We start from the raw sequence: 15,198 nt of genomic DNA on the forward strand, positions 1-15,198 counted from the left end.
CCCATAACTCAAGTGTTTCCGATGTAGAAAGTTCTTCCAAAGCATGCGAGTATGTAGCACTTTTTGACTTCTTAGTAAAACTAACTTGGGACATTGGCATTCAAATTCCTAGGGTTGTTGAATTCAGATATCCACAAGCTAGTTTCTGCAGACTGAACAGTGATAACAAGAAAGTGAAATGCAACTCCACTTTCACCACCAGTTATTAATGGCAAAGCACACCATGGCTGCGTTTGTTTACAGACACAGGGATAGGGATATAGAGACACAAAATCGTGTTTGACAGAGGAGACATAGACACAGATAATGTGTTCAGAGACACTGAATTAGTGTATTTTGTATCTGAAGGACACGGAGATACTAACAAGAAACACAACTTATTTTTTATTTTTTCTTTTATTATTCTTGTTAATTTTTCATAATTATATTTTTTATTATTATAGTTTTCATCTCAAATTTTTTGAAAGAAAAAAAATGAAAAAAAATTGGATTTTCATAATTTGTTCTAGTTTATCACCAAACAAAATATAAGAACACAAAATCTTATGTCTCTATGTCTACTGTCTTGTCCTGTCCCGTTCTCAGAGTCTTAGAAACAAACGCGGCCAAGGGATTGTGACCCAGTTTAAAACTTATGAGATAAAATACAATTAAAGTACGAGCAATACTTGGATTGTGTCCATGATTGTCCCTGCTTGCTCAGTTGCTTTCTGCAACAAAGTTTCAACCACCACGTACAAATTTCCATATTTTGAGTAATCAAAGTCATTCTAACATTATAAAGTAGATATTCCTTCTCAGCTCTCTGGTGATATACAAATTTTCACGAAATGATTTAAAGTTCAGGCATCCATACCACTTTAGTCATGAGGTTTCCTAACCACTTATGTCCTCAAGAACCTTCCTCTGTTGCAGTTATTATCATTGTCTTGTTTCTCAGAATTCCTGTTAACAAACCACACCACAAGGCCAGTACAAGGCAAAAAGAAAGAATCACCCAAAACCAACCTACAACTCAGCAGCATAATTCCACCCTTATCAGAAACTGTACCACCATAATTCTAGAAACATCTTTTTTGCCTTGCTGTACAGAAAAGATGTTGCCAATCATAGAATTACCCAAGTTTTACCATTCAATAATGAGCTGTAGTTTCAGCCCTATTGTATATATATAGCTACCATTCTCATTTGTAATACAAGAAGAATATAACATTCTTTTCACTCATTGGTCATTGTCTTTTGCTCTCTCTATTTTTCTACACTTTTAGTGTTCTGTCTTTGACCTGTGAGTATTACAATGATTGAATATTATGGATGCATCAAAAGCAAAATCGTAACTGCACAAGTTATCTCTTGTTGGAAAAGCTCTATGAATGATACAAGACAATAATAAGAATGAAGAATAACAATATTGTAAAAAGAGAATGAAGAATGAAAAACTAGTGACTAGGCAACACAGAATAATGTTGTGTGAGATAGAAAGAATTACCTGTTGAAGTTGTTGCATTATCAAATCCATCTGTAATCAACTTGAATGGCGGGGATGTGGCAAATTTTGGGCCAAACCTGCGGGTCCTTCATCTCACACCGTTTCCCCAGCAAAGGGCTTTGATAGATGCTGAGTCGTAACAGAGAGGCAGGCAGCTTTTCTCCGTCAATGTTCTCCAAATTGTAACATCCATAAATAGACAATTCTTGAAGGGAGGTGAGGTGGGCAAGTCCCTTGCATTCCAACATCTCCACACTGGTGATGAGTTGCAGTGTGAGAGACTCAAGGGTGGCAGGCAACCAACCTTCCTTAGGGAGACACTTCACACTCTCACATTCACCTTCAATACAAAGATGAGTAAGCCCATGAAATTGCAATGCTACACAGCTAAGTTGTTTCTCGCAGTAGCTGATGGCAAGAGATCTCAAGCTACGCTGTGGATCCCCTGTAGCACACAAATCAATCTCTGGGCAACCAAGTAATGCGAGATCATCTAGCTGAGGTGATGCCATCCATAGCGTCTGCAGGGATTTCAAACTCCCACAATTCTTTATCACTAATGTTTCCTAGATTATTTCTTTATCAATAATAGGTTTACCATTGTAATTATTTTTTAGTGAGAGTACATAAAAAAAAAGGTACATAGTATATAAGGTGTAATAACTCAACAAATATTTTCTAGAGGGGATTTTTCATTCTCTCCAATAATGAGAAGAACCTATATGTCTCCCTCTCTTAATCCTTTCTGATTCATCAAACCATCAACATCACAGCTTGAACAGCTTAGGGCATGAGATTTTCTTCATGGTGCGGTGAGCGTGGAGAGCAACCAAGCTGTGAATCAAAAAAAAAAAAGTTGCGAATCCAATTTTGCCATTCTCTTTCTATCCCTAATTTTTCTTTCGACATTTTCTCTCCCCCATTCTTACCTCTTCCTTCAAACTCATCCAATAGAGTTTGATGAGAGGCTATTTCGCAAGATTCTTTCTTGGTGAACATAGCTGTTCCGATCAACGAGTTGGAAGGAAGAAGATCTGAATCCCTATTACTCTGTGATTCATTGATTTCTCAAAATGGCAAATATGACAAACAGATCCTCCCATTGCAGAGGTCGTGGAGCTACATTGGCTTGCTATCATTGCAACAAGCAAGGCCACGTAAGAAGCATAGGTAACACCCAACACTGTTTACAGACAGCTCATCGACCGACTCCTTTACCTCACAAATACTAGACCCGATATCTCTTATGCTGTGGGACGTTTGAGCCAATTTTTGGACTGTGCAACAACTTCTCACCTACAGGCTGCTTTTCGTGTACTCCGATATTTAAAAGGCCGACCTGCAACTGGTCTCTTCTTCTCCTCTACTTCTAATCTGCATCTCACTGGATTTGCCGATGCTGACTGGGCTACCTGTGCCGATACTCGTCGCTCCATTTCCGGTTATTGCTTCATGCTTGGGAACTCGCTCATTAGCTGGAAGAGTAAAAAGCAAACCACAGTTGCCAAGTCCTCTGCAGAAGCTGAACATAGGTCTCTTGCTGTTGCCACTTGTGAAGCTAGTTGGTTATCTTTCTTAATGGATTTCATTGGCTTGCCGCTTCAAAAGTCTATCACTCTATTCTGTGACAACCAGTCAGCCATTCACATTGCCAATAATCCCATTTTTCATGAAAGAACTAAACACATTGAAGTGGACTGCCACATTGTTCGTGAAAAGCATTTGTCTGGTCTCATTCATCTTATGCCAGTTCGTTCCAAGGATCAACTTGCTGATTTTCTTACCAAAGCTCTACCACCGGGTCCTTTTCTTGCCAATGTTTCCAAACTAGGATTGTTAGATTTACACAATTCTAGCTTGCGGGAGGGTGTTACCTAGATTATTTCTTTATCAATAATAGGTTTACCATTGTAATTATTTTTTAGTGAGAGTACATAAAAAAAAGGTACATAGTATATAAGGTGTAATAACTCAACAAATATTTTCTAAGGGGGATTTTTCATTCTCTCCAATAATGAGAAGAACCTATCTGTCTCCCTCTCTTAATCCTTTCTGATTCATCAAACCATCAACATCACAGCTTGAACAGCTTAGGGCATGAGATTTTCTTCAACTAAAGAACGGAGACATGATGTTAAAGTGTTGTTTTTTATGATGTTAAAGTGTTGTTTTTTAAAATGCAGGCTTATATAAGAAGGAAATGCAGATGCATTCTGCATTGACCCCATTAACAGAAAAGAAAAGGTACCTAATTCTAGTAAGTTGTTAATTATGATGTAAAACTGTTTTTATATCCTGATTCGGTGCATTTGAGTTTTGTTAAACCATAGGAACAAAACTCCTCCTGATTTATCAAGCAATACAGCCAGCTTTAAATGGCGCTTGCTCTCAACAGAGTAAGTCATTTCCACTCTGATTTAAGGTGTTATAAGATTTTTCATTGTGCTATATGGATTTGGATTGTTTCTATGTTCAAATGTTATCCATGCCAGACATAATGTAGAGTTTGTCAATAGTTGAAACATGCTTTCTTTAGTTTCAAGGACCACAAATTTACATAATCTATCTCTGGCTTAAAAGAAGTTTTATGGCTTTTGTGAATACTCTTCTTTACATTAGTATTTACAATGTTTCTACTTGAATGCAGAAATAAAATGAGATCCCCAATGATATCCTCACCTTTCAGCTTGAGGACACAAGAAAGGGCTGCAAGAAGAAAGAAGGTTCTGTCATCAATCAAATTTAGTTGTTTATCAGCTTTAATTAAACTTACTACAAATAAAAATGAGAATTAATTAACCGAGTTAGTAGATTACTTGCCTTTCCTTTCTCTATTGATCTAAGTAATCAAAGTTATTCCAATTTCCAACATTATAAAGTAGATATTCCTTCTCAGGTAATATACAAATTTTCATGAAATGGTTTTTTTTTTTTTAAAAAAGAAAAGAAAAATCGTTAGTTCAGCCATCCGTACCACTTTAGTCATGAGGTTTCCTAACCACTTATCTCCTCAAGAACCTTCCTCTGTTGCAGTTAATATCATTGTCTTGTTTCTCAGAATTCCTGTGAGTATTAGAATGATTGAATATTATGAATGCATGAAAAGCAAAATCGTAACTGCACAAGTTATCTCTTGTTGGCTTCCATGGAAAAGCTGTATGAATGATACAAGACAATAATAACAATGAAGAATAAGAATATTGTAAAAAGAGAATGAAGAATGAAAAAACTAGTGAGTGGGCAACACAGAATACTGTTGTGTGAGATAGAAATAATTACCTGTTGAGGTTGTTGGATTACCAAATCCATCTTCCATCAACTTGAATGGCGGGGATGTGGGAAATTTTGGGCCAAACCTGCGGGTCCTTCATCTCACACCGTTTACCCAGCAAAGGGCTTGCAAGGATGCTGAGTCGTAACAGAGAGGCAGGCAGCTTTTCTCCGTCAATCTTCTCCAAATTGGAACATCCAATAATAGATAATTCTTGCAGGGAGGTGAGGTGGGCAAGTCCCTTGCATTCCAACATCTCCACACTTTTAATGCCATCCAGTGTGAGAGACTCAAGGGTGGCAGGCAACCAACCTTGCTTAGGGAGACACTTCACACTCTCACATTCACCTTCAATACAAAGATGAGTAAGCCCATGAAATTGCGATGCTACACAGCTGAGTTGTTTCTCGCAGTAGCTGATAATAAGAGATCTCATGCTATGGTGTGGATCCCCTGTAGCATACAAATCAATCTCTGGGCAACCAACGAATGCGAGATAATCTAGCTGAGGTGATGCCATCCATCGCGTCTGCAGGGATTTCAAACTCCCACAATTCACTATCATTAAAGAACGGAGACATGAAAGAGAGCGTGACACCACGAGAGACTCCATCTTTTCACACTCGGCGAAATAAACATACACGAGATTTGGAAAGGAATCCAGCGAGAAGGATGTGACCGAATCACAGCTGTTATGTATCCCTAGATCATGCAATGAGTGGTGTTGGCCTTCCATTTGGAATTCTAATTTTTTGCAATTCGATATCATCAGCTCTTGTAGTGATGCGGGAATACTACTAACTGCAAACAATACGTGGGATGAACAATTTGAGATGAATAAAGATCGGAGGCAAGTGAGTTGGGTGTGCGCAATGGCCTCCATCACCGACTCCGCTTGATGCTTTCCATCAATTGATAGCTTATCCAGCAACGGAGGCAGCTCCCCAATTCTCACTTCTTTGCTTCCTTCTATCTGTAAAGAGGTAATCGCAGGAGCTCTTGGAACACGACAACTGAGCTGCTCGCAATTGTGAATAGTAAGATGTTCCAAAGATGGTAGTTGATTTGGCAAATCTCCTCTCAACATGGGACAATCACATATGATAAGCTTCCTAAGTCGAGGAAATGCATTGAACTCCAATGAACGCCATTCCTCCCAGCAAGGCATTGACTCAAATCTAAGAGTTTCAAGCATTGGAAATGGAGTGTCCAGACGAGATTCATCGTTTCGGTAAAACTCAGCCCCCACAATAACAAGCCTTTCAAACTTTGAAATTTCCAGGTGCTTCAAAGAGGGCAACTGTCCAAGTGAAGGAAGCATACAACAATTCTTCAAATAACACAGTGTTATTTGGGTGATGTTGTGGTAAGAACAATGTCCCAACCAATCTGGAAATGTTGTACCCCTGTAACCCATAATTTCTAGTTGTTTCAAATTACTATGAGGTCGTAACTCTTCAAGTATATCTCTTTCAATTTGAGAATCAACTATATTCTCGTATTCATCTGGCGACCACTTCAAGATCAAAGATTCAATGCCATCCTTATCAAACATTCTTGCTTCCAAGGCTTCGCTGCTATTGACCACATTCTCCAATTTGTCAATAAAAATTTCTTGGTGTAGATTTGCAAGTGCTCCCAATTCATTAATCTTGTTGCCTTCACGCTTCCCAACAACATAGCTGCTTAAAACCTGCAAACTTGTCAATTTGCTCATGCCTTCCGGCATCTCATGCAAATCAGTCGCCCTAATATCAAGGTAACGCAAATTTGTAAGATCTTTCATGCCAACAGGAAGGGCTTTTAGTGACCAACATCCAACCAGCTTCAATGTTTGTAAATTGTACAAGTTGCAAAGTGTATCGGGCAATGTCATGATGTCGGTGAGAGACAAATCCAAGTAACGCAAATGAATCAACTCGCCTATTGAATCAGGCAATGACTCAAGAGGATAGCAATTGAACGACAAAGCCCTCAGGTACTTCAACTTTGACAACAAGATGCACGGTGCATTTTTCATGTTAAATGGAATCTGTGAATCCAAATTGATTTCAAGAAATGTCCTTGTATGTCTAACTCGGTCACAAACTCCCAAAAGTTTTGAGATTGGGTAATTGCCTTTGGCATTATGTGACAAACGACGAGTTTTAATACCAAGCTCAACTGCATTCTCAAGCTCTTCAGCTCTGAAATAGAATTCTCCAGCAAATTTCATTGCCAAATCATGCACCAGATCATGCATCACAAACGTGTTTTCACGAATCTTATGAGGTTGGAAAAATGATCTCGCAACTAATTCGTCAAAATATTCATCACCAACTTCTTCTGGAGTCCTTTTTCCTGCTGATTGCAAAAAATTCTCTGCCATCCAAAGCAATATCAATTCCTCTTTGCTAAATTCATAGTCTTTGGGATACAAAGAACAATAAACAAAGCACTCCTTTAAATAAGAAGGAAGATAGTAATAACTGATTCTTAATGCAGGAACAACCTTTATCTTATCATCGGAGAGTTCCCAGATCTCACTCTTCAATAAATGATTCCAATACTTGACATCAGAATTTCCACGCAATAAGCCTCCAAGGGCTTGAGCTGCCAAGGGCAATCGATCACACTTCTTTACGAGATCTTTGCCGACTTTTCTCAAGGTTGGATTCTCCATAGAACCAGTTGGGAGACGTGCATGTTTTGAAAACACTAACCAACAATCTTCCTCAGACAATAAGCTTAGTTCATATGGTGAAACAGTTTGCACCACAGAAGCCACTCTTTTACTTCTAGTAGTTATGAGAATTTTACTTCCCTTAACCCCTTTTCGAAAAGGTTTTAGAAGTTTATTCCAATCATCGTAACTTTCACTCCATACATCGTCCAAGACAACAAAGAACTTTTTCCTTGACAACTTTTCTTTTAAATCATGCTGAAGCAAATTCAAATCTGTCAAGCTGCAAAAACTTGAAGTTATTGCCTCGATTATAGTCTTGGTGACCTTGAAAACATCAAACTCTTCTGACACACAAATCCAAGCTTGAAAATCAAAATTCTCCTTCACTTTGTCATCCTGGTAAACCAATTGGGCCAAAGTAGTCTTTCCTATCCCACCCATGCCGACAATGGGAATCACAGATACATCACTATGACCACCAGTATCATCATCACCATCATCCAACAAGAGTTTTACTATGGCCTCCTTGTCTTCTTCCCTGCCACATACATCAGATGTTTCAACTAGAGATGTAGTGATCCTCCATGACATGTTCTCCTTAGGAATCTCTCTCAGACCAAGAGTATCTTTTTGATTCACAAGAGACTCTATCCTATCAATGATTTCCTCCATCCTGTTTGCTACATCCCGATCTTGCAAATTGAGAAAACGAGAGAGGAAGGTACCTGGATCCTTCTGAGTGGCAGCTTTGGTGAAGACTTCATCGAGCAAGTCATCAGCAAGATACATGGCATGTTTGAGACTATGAAGCCAGTCCTTGACAGCTCTCTCCCTGATCTGCTTCTGCTCAGCATCGATGAGAAAGGCTTGAACAGCATAAAGATTAGTCTTCAACCTTTCAATGAGCTTGTGAGTAAGCTTCTTCCCTTTGATCCAGTTAACAACTTCAGGGGAGGACATCCTGTCAAAAACAACACTAAGAACGGAAGACAGAACAGCTTCTGCAGCCATGTTTCTGAGGAGAAGTGATGAGATCTGAAGGAACAAATGGTAAGCAAGTGGTTGACTTCTGGTTGACTGGTTGTAGTAGTTTGTGGTAGTGCCTTCACTGTGATCTGTGTTGAGCAGTTAAATGTGTTAGGTGTTGAATATTTTTTGTAATAAAATAAAATGACTTCATGCTCTTATTGGTCTTCATCCTGTGTAGTTTTGATTTTGATGTATTCATATGTCATATTTTGTTATACTAAGATTTGCATCTATAATTCAAATTTGTCGAAATAATGTTGTTAAGTATTAAATAAAATTATTTATGTAATAAAATTTAAACTTTAAACAATAGAACGAAATTACAAACCAAAGTTTGATTTAGTAAAACTTTTATTTTTTAAAAATAATTTATAAAAATAATTTTTTAAATTTATATTTTTAAAAATTGTATAATTTATATTTAGTGAATTAAATTTTAAATGACTTCCAATAAGTATAAATAACAATAATTGTATTGAGTAAAATAATTTTTAAATTTAAAAATACTATAATAGATATAAATGAAAGATTTAAATTTAAAAATTAATTTATATATGAGATTATATTAGATTTTTTAATTTTGATAAGTATAAATTATTTTTAAAAAATTTCACTTTATGTACTCTTAAAAATATTTTTATATTTTAAAAATTATAAGTACAAGTACAAGCACATGATTTTTTTTATTATTTACTAAACATAAAATAAAAAGTCTATACTTTTAAAAAATATAAATACTTTTTTAAAAAATTTTATTGAACCAAGCTTAAGTATATAAAATAATATTTGTAATTTAGATGATTATTAAATTTGTGATTCTTTTAGCTTTTTTTGGTAATATTTAGAAAACAAACGTGGTATAACTTCTTTTTCTCATATTATTTTTTTTTTTTGGTAACAAAATAATAGAATTAGGATAATTGATTTTTTATCCAATATTATCATATCTAATTGAATGCTTTTTAAAAATGAATAGCATGAACTTTGAGTATCTAACCGTTATGTTTAGTAACATAATACCATTTGATTAGTTAACATAATATCATTCTCATCTAACTTTTATTCGCTGATAAACACAATTTTTTTTTCAGTTATTCATTTTCAATTTTCCCATCGTTATCCTGCAATCATAAATCCAATAACCTATTTTTAAAAATGTACATATACATAATTATGAGAGTTTAAAAAGAAAATTGCCCTTTGACGGTTTGACCTAGTTGAAGAGTTAGGCAAAAATGTAATTGTTACGGTGGGTAACCGGAGATTGCCTGAATGGACGGCGTTTGCTGGCCCAAATACGTGAAGGAGGAGGTTTCCGTGTGAGTGTGCAACTCGGGAGACTCCTTCCGACTTGTGCTCGTAAGTGAATGGGGGTGGTACCTGCAAAGACACTCCGATGCCTAAGTTAGCAAGAGTGTGAGCAGGTCTAGAGAGTATTGGGCTTAGAGATACCTGAAGGGTGTCAGTGTATTTATAGTGGTGAGCCAATAACCACCGTTGGTGTAGTGCCGTATCTTTTGGGTGTTAACCGCCCCATTATCTTGGGGAGGTTAAGATATGGCTTTATGAAGCGGTTAGAGAGATTTTAGGGGCGGTTACTCATTTGAATGAGTGTTTATCTGCCAGCTAATCTCACATCCGACTTCTTCAGACCAAGTCGTGGTTGATACCGACTTCTTACGTGAAGGTCGGTACTCAGCTAGGCTTAATCCTTCAGATTAGGCCTTTTATTTGGACCTGGGCCTTTGTCATTGGGCCAGGGTATGAACAGTGCCCCTACTTGAGCCCAAATCTTCTTTAAAGTTTGGGTTCAAGTACTTAACTCGGGTTCGTAGTCGACCTACTTGGAGGAGGCATGGGTCTTTAGAAACCGACGTGATTTTCGCGACCCTTTGCTTCTTACAGTTACGTCAATTCAAGCGTCGTGTCCGTTGGGGAAGCGTTTAGGGATTGAGGGCCTTGGTAACGGTGCAATCTCATTAATGATTGTTCCGCTTTTACCATTATGCCCCTTAGCATGTTTATAAATATTTTCCCTCTCTTTCATTTTTCCGTTTCTGCAATCTTTCAAACTTCTTCTTTCCTTGTTTGTGCTGCGTTCCGGTGCCCGAAGATTTCTGCTCTCTCCAACCCTCGCTTTTCGGATGAAGGTTAGCTTTTGCTCCTTTCACGTCATGCTTTATGTTTGCATGCTCTGTTTTGTGGGTGGATAGGTTGGTCTGTAGGTTTTGGCTTCGTATCCCCTTTCTTTTAGGGACCGTGTTTTTTGATTTTCTTTTTCTTTTTCCTCTTTGTAGGTTTCTGTCACCTTTTATATAAACAAAAAATGGCTTCTGTAGATATTCTTTCTCAGTGGGTTGATGTTACGGTCCTTGGGGAGGAACCCTTGGTCGATGCTGAGTTTATCACTCATCTTCGTACTCATCACAGGCTTTGTACTTCGGAGGAGGACGAGCCAAACTATGAGTTGATAACCCCGGGTCCGGAAGACCGGGTTTGTTTTGGGAGAGTTAATGAGGCGGCCCCTCATTTTTTCTTTATGTATGAATGTATGATCACCCGCTTGGGTGTTTTCCTTCCTTTCTCGGATTTTGAAATATCTGTTTTGCGCCACTGTCGAGTTGCCCCTACTCAACTTCACCCCAATTCTTGGGGTTTTTTGAAGATATATCAGTTTATTAGTCACGCTCTGGACTTTCTGACCTCTTTGAGGATTTTCTTCTTTCTTTTTCATATGACTAAGCCCTTTAGTGGGCTAAACAACAAACAGCAATGGGTATCCTTCCGAGCCATACAAGGTCGGAGGGTTTTCACCCTTTTTGACGAATCCTTCCATGATTTCAAAAACTATTTTTTCAAAGTGCAAGCCGTAGAGGGTCACCACCCCTTTTTTCTGGATGAGCATTCCTCCCCTCGCTTTCCCCTTTATTGGTTGGCGGCCTCCCCTTGTGAGAAGTATGGTCCAGATGACCTGGACGAGGTGGAGGCGGCCATTGTGGGGTTTTTCCGAGAAGCGTGGGGGAGGGCCCCATACTTGGATACTAGGAAAATCCTCCAGGGGACGCCGACCTTTGTTCGGTCGCAACTAGGTAGTAAATGGTTTTTCCTATTTCCGACTTGTTTCTACCGACTTGAATGTTACCGACTTGTAACTTTTGTTAGTTGTTTTTCTTGTAGATATGGCAAGGAAGAATGCTCAGGAGTCTTACCAAAGAGTTCAGGAGGCTAAGGCAAAGTCCCGAGCTAGGTCCGGTGGTGCCAGGGCGATCACCTCTCCCCCTCCTCCTCCTCCTCCTCCTAAGAACGTAGGCACTCCCTCTCAACCCATTATAATTTCTTCTTCAACTTTGTCTCGGCCACTCCCTTCTGCCCAGCTTCTTCCTGAGCCAGAGAAGAAGAAGCGCAAGACTTCAGAGTCTGGCTCTTCTTTGGATGTTGGGGTTAAGGCGGATGCTCTTGCATTCGTCCGAAAGAACATCTATCCTTATATAAGTATGGATGATGTTTCTATTCGAAACCACCTCACCACTCTGGCCGAGGAGAGTTTTAAGGCAGCGGGTGTTTGTGGTAAACTTTTGGACATTTTTTAGAAGACTCCCCTCAGCTCTTTGGGGGCAACCTCGAAGGTTGAGGAGTTGGAGGGGAGGCTTCTTGCTTTCCAACGACAAGAGAAGGAGTTGAGGGAGGAGGTAGCTAAGTTGAGGGAGGAGAGGGATCACCTTCGGGAGGAGGAGAGTAAGCTGCGAGCTCAATGCACCATGGAGGCGAATTTGAGGAAGACAGCACAGGACAGCTACCACAGTTTATTTCAAGATATTGTGGCTGTGAGGAAGGACTTGCTGAATTCTCGGAACGCATATGCCGAGTTGGAGGACTCTATTGCTGATGGGGCCGAGGAGTCTTGGAGAATTTTCCTGGAACAAGTCAGAGTTATTGCTCCCGACTTGGATCTTTCTCCTTTACATCCTGATAAGGTGGTTATTGATGGCGCCATCGTTGATCCTCCTGTCCCCGAGGTTGTTTCTGAGTCGGACTTGAAGACTCGGGGGCAGAGGATTATTGAGTCTCCTCCTCGTTCCAGAGATGCTCCGAGTTCTTCTGTCGTTCCTCCGACTTCCTCTTCAGCTTCTCTTCCTGGTCCTGGTGGCATTCCTCCTGGCTCTGATGGTGGTGATCCGTCTACTCCTCTGAAAAAATGACTTTATTTGTTATGGCTATAAGGGGGCTCGGCCTGTGAGTCCCCCCTTTTTTAGACTCATTTATATGTTGCTTGGTGGTTGTGCGAACAATTTCTTTTGGCCTTTTAAGGCCGCAAACAAAATATTTTTGGCGAGTGCCCTTTTTAATAAGGGTTTAGATTAACAAATGCCCTTTTTTCGGATAGGGGTTTAAGTTTACCTTGTGCGTGTATGCTTTTCTAATTTCGATATTTCAAAACCCTCTTGACCTTTTTCTGAAAACCTTTTTGTTGGCTTGTCTTGTTTTTTTGCGAGCCTTTTTGCTTAAGGGCTTTTAAGCAGCCTTCAAACTTTTCTCAGGTTTTCCAACCTCTTTTTGTTATCCTTTATACTCAACTTTACTTTAGTGAGCTTTTATGACTTAGGTTATTTTTGCGATGCGTTTTTCTTCTACTCGGAGTGCTTCCGAGTTCGTTTTACTCGGATTTTCATTTTCGACTTGAGAGTCGAATTGTTACCGAGTTTTTACGATCAACTCATATAACCTCTTTACGCCGACTTGTACCTCGTCGTTTTATCCTGACGACCATCTAGGTCGGTTCATGGGATTTTCACGTTTTGTCGAGCTTAAGTCGGCGCGTTTCGTAGAAAGACTTAGAAAAATAAAGAAGGATATTATAAGAGATATTGTAAGTGAAAAATATCTTTATTAATTGGGGAGGTACCTTCTTGCTACTAAGGGTCTCGATGGCCTTTTTCCCTTAGCCTCTACTATGATGCCTCGTTAAAAACCCTTCTCCAGAAAAAACCCTTTTGGGAAAAAATCATGAAGTTGGGAAAAGAGTACATCAGAGAGTAGAGTTCGCTTTTAACTGTAGTACCTTTTCATATTACAAGCATGCCACGACCTTGGTAGCTCAGTGCCGTTCAGGTCGGTTACTTTATAATAACCTTTCCCTAATACTTCTTTAATTTTGTGTGGTCCCTTCCAATTTGCAGCGAGCTTTCCTTCTCCTGATTTGTTGACTCCAATGTCGTTTCTGATTAGGACCAAGTCGTCTAGTGCAAATGTCCTTCGAATGACTTTCTTGTTGTACCTGGCAGTCATCCTTTGTTTTAATGCCGCTTCTTTTATTTGGGCACCTTCTCGGACTTCGGGGAGCAAGTCGAGCTCCTCTTTGTGTCCCCGTATATTTCCGACCTCATCATGGAGAATTACCCTTGGGCTTTGCTCATTGATTTCTATTGGAATCATGGCTTCCACGCCATAGACTAGTCGGAAGGGTGTTTCTCCTGTGGCGGATTGGGGAGTTGTCCTATAAGCCCATAGCACCTGAGGGAGCTCTTCTGCCCAAGCTCCCTTTGCTTCCTGTAGTCTCTTCTTTAATCCTGCCAGTATGACTTTGTTGGCTGCCTCGGCTTGCCCATTGGCTTGTGGGTGTTCCACCGAGGTGAACTGATGCTTGATTTTCATACTGGCTACTAGGCTTCTGAAGGTGGCATCGGTAAATTGGGTGCCATTGTCTGTAGTAATGGAATAAGGTATTCCATATCTTGTGATGATGTTTTTGTAGAGGAACCTGCGACTTCTTTGAGCGGTGATAGTGGCTAATGGTTCTGCTTCTATCCACTTTGTGAAGTAATCTATTCCCACGATCAAGTATTTGACTTGTCCTGGTGCTTGGGGAAAAGGACCTAACAAGTCCATTCCCCATTTTGCAAAGGGCCATGGAGAAGTGATACTGATGAGCTCTTCTGGTGGAGCTACGTGGAAATTTGCATGCATCTGACATGGTTGGCACTTTTTTACAAATTCTGTGGCATCTCTCTGCAAGGTCGGCCAATAGAATCCTGCTCGGATTACTTTCCTGGCGAGCGACCTTGCTCCGAGATGGTTTCCGCAGATCCCACTATGTACTTCCTCCAACACCTCGGCCGTTCTTGAGGTCGGTACGCACTTTAACAATGGTGTTGATATCCTTCTTCTGTAGAGGACATTTCTCACCAAAGTGTAATGTTGTGCTTCCCTTCGGATCTTTTTAGCTTCTTTCTCCTCCTTAGGGAGGATGTCGAATTTCAGGTATTCGACTAAGGGATTCATCCATACGAGGTTTAACCCGACTACCTCAAGTACTTCTTGCTTATCTTCTGTTTTTGCTACCGAGGGCTCTTGGAGGGTTTCTTGAATCAGGCTTCTGTTGTTTCCTCCTGGTTTGGTACTTGCTAACTTGGATAGGGCATCTGCTCTGCTATTTAGATCCCGAGTTATGTGTTTGACCTCGGTTTCTGCAAAGCGCCCAAGGTGCTCCAAGGTTTTTTCCAAGTACCTCTTCATATTAGGGTCCTTTGCCTGATATTCTCCGCTTATTTGGGAGGTCACCACCTGTGAGTCGCTGTATATCATTACCTTTGTAGCACCGACTTCTTCTGCCAACTTTAATCCGGCGATCAAGGCTTCATATTCTGCCTGATTATTTGAAGCCGGAAATTTAAAGTTTAAGGAAACCTCTATCTGGGTTCCTCTTTCATCTACCAATATTATGCCTGCGCCGCTCCCTGTTTTGTT

At 39.7% G+C, this 15,198-nt stretch overlaps 1 protein-coding gene across 3 annotated transcripts; it reads right to left on the bottom strand.

Annotated features, from left to right (window-relative positions):
* Window positions 1–613: 613 nt before the first annotated feature.
* On the bottom strand, window positions 614–8,621 carry LOC112716793 (putative disease resistance RPP13-like protein 1). Of its 3 annotated transcripts, none has more exons than XR_011866955.1 (3): window positions 4,769–8,621; window positions 4,464–4,552; window positions 4,003–4,195 (listed from the first exon to the last, which is right to left on the bottom strand). XR_011866955.1 is itself a non-coding variant. In XM_072205525.1 (2 exons), exon 1 carries the CDS (start codon window positions 8,434–8,436, stop codon window positions 4,786–4,788), a length of 3,651 nt encoding a protein of 1,216 aa, XP_072061626.1. In that variant the 5' UTR covers window positions 8,437–8,604; the 3' UTR covers window positions 614–945; window positions 4,769–4,785. The 3 variants fall into 3 exon arrangements, 1 of the variants encoding a protein (XP_072061626.1); XR_011866956.1 differs by having other exon boundaries at window positions 4,464–4,643; XM_072205525.1 differs by lacking the exons at window positions 4,003–4,195; window positions 4,464–4,552 and adding an exon at window positions 614–945 and having other exon boundaries at window positions 4,769–8,604.
* Window positions 8,622–15,198: the final 6,577 nt, after the last annotated feature.

The sequence above is a fragment of the Arachis hypogaea genome, chromosome 10 (genome assembly GCF_003086295.3).
Source record: "Arachis hypogaea cultivar Tifrunner chromosome 10, arahy.Tifrunner.gnm2.J5K5, whole genome shotgun sequence".
NCBI lineage: Eukaryota > Viridiplantae > Streptophyta > Magnoliopsida > Fabales > Fabaceae > Arachis > Arachis hypogaea.